This window comes from Salmo trutta, chromosome 19 (genome assembly GCF_901001165.1).
Source record: "Salmo trutta chromosome 19, fSalTru1.1, whole genome shotgun sequence".
NCBI lineage: Eukaryota > Metazoa > Chordata > Actinopteri > Salmoniformes > Salmonidae > Salmo > Salmo trutta.
Window position 1 is genome coordinate 41,925,936 of NC_042975.1, and position 7,475 is coordinate 41,933,410.

The following is a 7,475-nucleotide window of genomic DNA, read 5'->3' on the forward strand; positions in this document are numbered from 1 at the left end:
AACTAATTTTTGCTATCGTTCTTTTTTTACATCCGTTATTAGACAGTGGCAACGATGATGATTCTGAACATGGTCTTATGCCTGCAATGCAGTGAAGATATGACAACAATAACGTCTAATGTAACTGGCCCCTCTAACAGTACAACTGGCCCCAGCTTGGCCCCCCCAGTTGAAATGGTCTAGAACCGCCACTGACACACGCACGCACGCACGCACACAAAGACACACACACACACACACACACACACCAGAGCATCACAATGCTAATCAGAGACAGCAACCTCCTCCGCTCACCCCTCCCTCTCTCCTCTTTTCTCACTCACACACACACATTCAAAGACACTCGGCTGGGGCGAACGCCAAGGCTCCACTTCAAGTTGTGGATGCTATTAGCCTATATCTTTATATTCACTTTTTTTATTTAGAGTAAAAGAGTAAAATTCGAAAATGATTATTTACAGAATAATATATATTTAAACGTAATGATTGTCTAACTGAAACCCATGGAGTGCGCATTTTTGTAGTATAATCCGTCGCTCAGATGGACCTCCGAGGCTCGAAGAGACGGCTTGGGGGGATATGGCAGGTGACATGCCTAGCTCTCGTCGTATGTGTCCTGGATTTAGTTTGGGCTCAGATTCGTTATTCAATCCCTGAGGAACTGGAACATGGCGCTTTTGTTGGAAATATAGCCGAGGATTTGGGTTTAGACGTCGAGAGACTCTCTGCGCGCAGGTTCAGGATAGTTTCAGGCGCAAAAAAGCAATACTTGGAGGTGAATTTAGAAAATGGTATTTTATTTGTAAACGAAGTAATTGATCGAGAGGAACTATGTGAACAGAGTCTGTCTTGCTCTTTCCATTTGCAAGTGGTAATCGAAAACCCATTGGAACTGTACAGGGTTGAGGTGGAGATTTTAGATGTGAACGATAACTCACCCAGTTTTCCGTGGAGTGAGTTTAATTTGGATATATCCGAGTCGGCGGTACCCGGGTCCCGCTTCCCACTAGAGAGCGCGCAGGACTTGGACGTTGGCAGCAACTCGCTCCGCTCTTATCTGCTGAGTGTGAATGAACATTTTGTCCTGGATATCCAGACGCGTAGTGATGGCAGTAAGTTTGCGGAGTTGGTCCTGGAGAGCCCCTTGGATAGAGAGCAGCAGAATACGCACCAAATGGTGCTGACGGCTGTGGATGGAGGCTCGCCAGAGAGATCCGGGACAGCGCAGATCAATATAACAGTTCTGGATGCAAATGACAACGCGCCCGTGTTCGACCAGTCTTTCTACAGAGTGAGGCTTGTGGAAAACGCACCGAAGGGCACCGTTGTGATAAAACTAAACGCATCGGATTTGGATGAGGGTCCTAATGCGGATATCACATACTCTTTCAGCGGGCATGCTCCCATAAAAGTGCGCGAGCTTTTCAGTGTGGATTCGCGCACTGGAGAGATCAGAGTGAAAGGGGTCGTAGATTATGAAAAGGCCAGGATGCACGAGATATATGTGCAAGCCAAGGACAAGGGCCCATCGGCAGTGGCCGTGCACTGTAAAGTTCTGGTCAATATCTTAGATGTGAACGACAACCTCCCGGAGGTGATCTTGACATCAGTGTCCACACCTGTCCAAGAGGACGCACCGCCGGGGACTGTGATAGCTGTCATCAGCGTCATGGACAAAGACTCAGGTGAAAATGGGAATGTTGACTGTGAAATTCCACATCATGTCCCCTTCCAGCTCCACTCCTCTTTTAAGAACTATTACACTTTGGTTACTTGTGATTTTTTGGACAGAGAGACGGTGCCAGAGTACAACATCACTCTCACAGCAAGAGATATGGGCGCACCTCCCTTGTTCACAAGGAAAACTATTTTAGTTCAAGTGTCAGACATGAACGACAACACACCTCGATTCAAGCAGCCATCATACACCGTCTATTTGACAGAGAATAACGCACCAGGAGCCTCAATTTACTCGGTTACTGCCCTGGATCCAGATTCAGACCAAAATGCCTATCTCTCTTACTCTATTCTGGAAGGTGATATACAGGGGATGCCCGTGTCCACCTACGTCTCCATAAACTCAGACAACGGGAATATTTACGCATTGCGTTCTTTTGACCATGAGCAGCTAAGAAACTTTCAGATTTTGGTCCAAGCACAAGATGCCGGGTTTCCACCCCTGAGAACCAATGTTACCGTGAATGTCTTTATTTTGGACCAAAATGACAATGCACCAGTCATAGTAGCACCTCTACCCCAAAACGGCACCGCGGCGACGGAAGTGGTGCCCAGGTCAGTTGATGCTGGCTATCTTGTGGCAAAAATTACTGCGACGGACGCAGACGCAGGTCAAAACTCGCGTCTGTTCTACCAGGTGCTCCAGGCAAACGACCCGAGCCTGTTTAGCGTCGCACTGTACACGGGCGAAATTAGGACGATTCGCCGATTTGTGGAAAAAGACCCCATAAGGCAAATGCTGGTCATTCTGGTCAAGGACAACGGTCAGCCACCCCTTTCGGCCACAGTTTCCATCATCCTGTCAGTTGTTGACAACGTGCCAGAATCGCTGCCTGATTTCGGCGACCTCACACTGAGCCCCCAGTACCGCTCGAACCTCACGCTGTACTTAATAGTGTCTCTGGGCGTTATCTCGTTCACGTTTCTGGTGGCTATTATCGTCCTGGCAGCGATAAAGGGATACAGGGACAGACATTCCATTCGGAGGTATAACTTCTTTCTGAGTGCATGCTGCAGGTTCCGATCAGAGGAGTCGACCACTGATGTGTTCAAGAAGTCCAACTTGAACGTGCAGATAACCACAGGCACCAAAGGATCCACGAACTGCGTTGAGGCAAATGGCAACGGCCCCCTTTCTCAGCCATACTGCTACAAGATGTGTCTGACCCCGGAATCATCCACGAGCGATTTCATGTTCCTAAAGTCATGCAGTCCGATGAATGCGACTCCACAGAAGAATAATGCCAAGGGCGCAGACTACCCCAAATCGGGTTGGAGCGCACAGGACTCCCGCAGCCTGATAGTGAACAACGGACCAACTATTCCGAACGAGGTAAATGGCCTAGGCCTGTACTGCTCCAAATATAATCACATCAGACCTCCAAATAATTAGAATTGATCATTTTATTTGTATAATTTTGATGATTGTCACTCATGCTTGTTAAACAACTAAGAAACATTGCAAATAATAAATATGTCAATGAACTGAAAGTAATTACGCACAAGTCAGGAAATCTGATTACATTGAAATCAAAGGTACCGCTAACGTTTAAAGTAAAAAATATGACTTCCAAAGCCATACTATTAAAATGATGCATGAAGACTATATGTATTGAAGTGGACTGAGGCATAATTATACTATTAGGAGCGAGTGAGCTAAGGTCAGGGGCAAACGTCACTGGTTTAATAATCCTTAAGACGGTCTGTGGTTAGTCTATCCGCCATGGTTTATATGTAATATAGTGTAATATATAATGTAACATAAATCAATTGTAGCCCAGGTGATACTATAAAAGTGTAAAGGCTTATAGAAACGGAGAGGTCATGTGAAGTATTCCGTGTTATAAGCAAAATAACTTATTGTATTGTTATTCTGATTGCCTCAGCAATCCAACAATTTCCATTTGTCCGTTCAAGGATAAACTGACGCTGCAAGGCCTTGAACGTGAATAGAATAGAGCAAGACGTCCATAGTGTGATGGGACTCATACAGTACACACAGTAATATATCAAATAATGAATATATCCGAATATAACTGTTTAAAAGTCATGAAATAAATAAATAAAACATGCTGAACGCATAAACATATACATATGTACGATCACTTTGATGACTGGGGATGGTGGCTCACTTGCAACTTCACATAACCTGCTTCTCCCTAGGGATGCTCCATCGTGCCACAAGGGGGAGATATTTGCATGCATTGGGTGCGTTAATGGACTGTAGTAGGCCTAGTGTCGAACATTAATGCAAGACGTGATACAACGGTACTGCCCATGTTCCTATTCGGTAGTTCATTTATTCATTCCTTATTGATTTATTTCAAGTGGCAATTGAAACTATCCACTGCATAGTACATCATGTAATATTTCTCACAGACTCATATTTATTTGTGGCAATTGGATGCAATTGATGTGGGGTATCATTTCAGCTGTATTACTAACCTCTCCACGTCCTCAATTGTGCAGCTCAAGCAAGCGAAGATGGACTGGACATTGACGAAAAATCAACGAAATTCAGCACACAAAAGGTCAACAAAAATGCTGGTGGAAAAAAAAACAAGCACACACACACACACACACACACACATTTTACATTTACATTTTAGTCAATTAGAGACGCTCAGTTAGTGCATTCATCTTAAGATAGCTAGGTAGGTGGACAACCACATATCACAGGCATAGAAAGTACATTTTTCTTCTATAACGTAGCTGTCAGTAGAATGGGGGGGGGGGTGAGGATGAGGATTATTTAAGATACTGTTTGAAGAGGTAGGGTTTCAGATGTGTTCGGAAGATGGGCAGGGACTCTGCTGCCCTAGCTTCAGGGGGAAGCTGGTTCCACCATTGGGGTGCCAGGACAGAGAAGAGCTTGGACTGGGCTGAGCAGGAGCTGCCCTCCCGTAGTGGTGGGAGGGCCAAGAGACCAGAGGTGGCAGAACGGAGTGCTCAGGTTGGGTTGTAGGGTTTGAGCATAGCCTGAAGGTAGGAAGGGGCATGAACACACACACACACACACACACACACACAACAAGGAGTCATTCTAGTTCCTTATTTTTATGTTCTTTCTACAGCTTTAGCTCCATGGAGAGGACCTTCCCACGTAGACCCAGGCCGGACCCTGATGGTTTCTCCTGCCCGGTGGCACCACAGTACTATACCTGGGGTAGTCATATGCGTGGTACGTGGACCAGGAACCTACAGTGTCAGAAAATATTATATACCAATACTAAAAGACAACAAAATACAGACCGGCTGTCTAGAGAAATAATTATAAAACTGACGCCATGACATTATTCCCCACTTTATAACATGTTGCTATTGCAGAAATCACACTAACTAACGAACACTTTATTATGTGATTTGTTTTGTTAGCAGAATACAAGATGTCCTCCCAGGTCGAAGGGATTGGAGGGGTAGGAAGTGTTGGAAGTGTAGGAAGGGTTCCAAACCGTTCGTGGACTCCGAGCTACACCCAGCCTCCATCTGCACAGCCACCACCTGACTACCAGCACAACGTCTACATCCCTGGCACTCCGTCTGGGTACTGCACTCTGAAGCCTGCACCCCGGGGCGAACTGGATGTCTACAACTCATTCTCTACGTTTGGAAAGAACAAGAGGTTCATCTCTAGCTATGACCCGAGCTTTGACCAGAGAGAGGACAACCTGATAAACAATGACCTTTTTAAATGAATATATTAGAAGAGACTGTGCATACAATTTAATACACATTTCCGTGGATGTTCATTAACTATTAATATAATCAACCCATATAGTATAAACCTCTGTGCACAAGGAACATTTAAATAGTTTAGTATGTTTGAAGCCATGCATCGAACACATAACGTAATACTTTACAGCATAGTATTTTCTCTCAATACAGCAGTGTCATAATTCTATCTCTTTTCATTCATATCATGTACCGTCCTAGTTGATAATGATGATGAGATTGTGCAGATACGAGGGCAATTATAGCCACTTGTGGGGATAATGGGGAAAATTATCTGAGGATATCTGTTCCCAGCAGTTATGGCAAAGTCTCCAAATGCCTTGAGGGTTGCGCTGTGAAGATTGTGCACGGCATTCTGTTAGGCAGTAATTTACAAGCATGTATATCATATTGTTGTACTTTATACCTTCATGTTTGACCCGTTTGGCTTCTTAAACATGTTTATATGTATAAAATCTGATCTTACTGCTGATTTATTTTAATCAATGTGGGTTAGGACGGGTGGACTGGAGGACACGCAGAGACTTACGTTTGGCTACGGGACATACAATGTATTTGTGGCCATATAAATACAATCTAGATTCAAGAATGTAGATTATATTTCTATGGTTGGAGCCATGTCTGTGGAAGGTGGTGCTGACTTGACGTAGACAATCGCTGTGACGTTGACGTCACATTATGATTATTGGGTCAAAAGTTGAATTCTTATCTATCTGTTGCTCTGAGATTTAGAGCCATATCGCATATCGCTATCGTTCTGTTGTTGCTTTTGCAGTGCGACTTCTACAGTGAGATCGAGGCCATCTCAAGTTCTGTTTTTGAGGTGCTGCTGATTATGACAACTTGCAGGGGAGTTTTATCACAGGTATGTATAGCATAATTGAAATACCGTCTTGCACGTTTTACAGACCATTTAGTGGGGCCCGTATATGAGCTTAGCTCCGTCAACGTGAAACCAAAGAAGCAGATTAAGAGAAATGGCAATATGTGAGGAAGACTATTATTTTTATTTATTTGTATATTTCGGCGTTTCGAATCCACACGTAGATCAAATGTGCTTTGATATTGGACACTGTGCCGCTGTTCCCTAAGAATATACTTCACCATCACACACAGTCAGAGGATGTGGCTTGATATCGACACTAGCTAAGTTTACATCCAAAAAGCGACAGATTTTCATGCGAATATTGTATAATCCGCATGAAGAAAATATACGCATTTTTCAACCAGTGGTGTTTCCAGCAAATGTACTTGTTGCGGACAAAAATCTGTGCATGATGATGTAGTCTACACAAAATGTACCTTTTCATTGACATTTTGATGTAGGCCTACAGTATAAAAATCTAAAGTGCAATGTGTTTCCATCGAATTTTCAACTCTACAGATAGTTTTATCACACGCTGTAGCCAAAAGCTCTCAGATACAGTGCGGGTAGGCTGTGCGGATAGGCTAGTCTGCATGATGAGATCCGTATGGATAAGAGAGAGAATATAAATTATTTGTCCAACGGCAGTCAAGCATCTATCATCATGTCACCAGAATAAGACCGTCGATATTTATTAGAAAGTAACATCAATATCACCGTGGACTTTCACCACCCTGTGAAGTGGATCATCATTTATTTCATCTATAGCCTAGTAAACTGCATGCTTTCCCGAGTCGTAGTGGGAGGACCACACAACATTTATCGCGTGACTCCAAGTTGACTTCGATATAATGGTTATTATATCGATATAACCAACGTTTCCACCACCATTTCTCGCCTAATAAATTGAACCGACACAAAAAGATCCCACCATGTCGAACAAACAAATTATCTGTTGGCATTTATACAATAGTACCGAAACTTCCTGTTGTGATTTTTTGGTTGTTGATATGGTATGACTTTACTCACATAAAAAGTGTAGATGGAAACATGTTAATTTATAATCCAATTTTTGGCAATTACAGCGCTGCTCATTCACCCAATCTTGTTTGGAGATCCAGATACTGTGTGGCGCTGTTCA

At 43.6% G+C, this 7,475-nt stretch overlaps 1 protein-coding gene across 2 annotated transcripts; it reads left to right on the forward strand.

The window, feature by feature from the left end:
* The first annotated feature begins 347 nt into the window (after positions 1–347).
* On the forward strand, positions 348–5,924 carry LOC115154599 (protocadherin-10). Of its 2 annotated transcripts, none has more exons than XM_029701002.1 (4): positions 348–3,070; positions 4,207–4,268; positions 4,812–4,918; positions 5,113–5,924. In XM_029701002.1, the coding sequence occupies exons 1-4, from the start codon at positions 542–544 to the stop codon at positions 5,430–5,432; spliced, it is 3,018 nt and encodes a 1,005-aa protein (XP_029556862.1). In that variant the 5' UTR covers positions 348–541; the 3' UTR covers positions 5,433–5,924. The 2 variants fall into 2 exon arrangements, with proteins under 2 accessions (XP_029556862.1, XP_029556863.1); XM_029701003.1 differs by having other exon boundaries at positions 5,116–5,924.
* Positions 5,925–7,475: the final 1,551 nt, after the last annotated feature.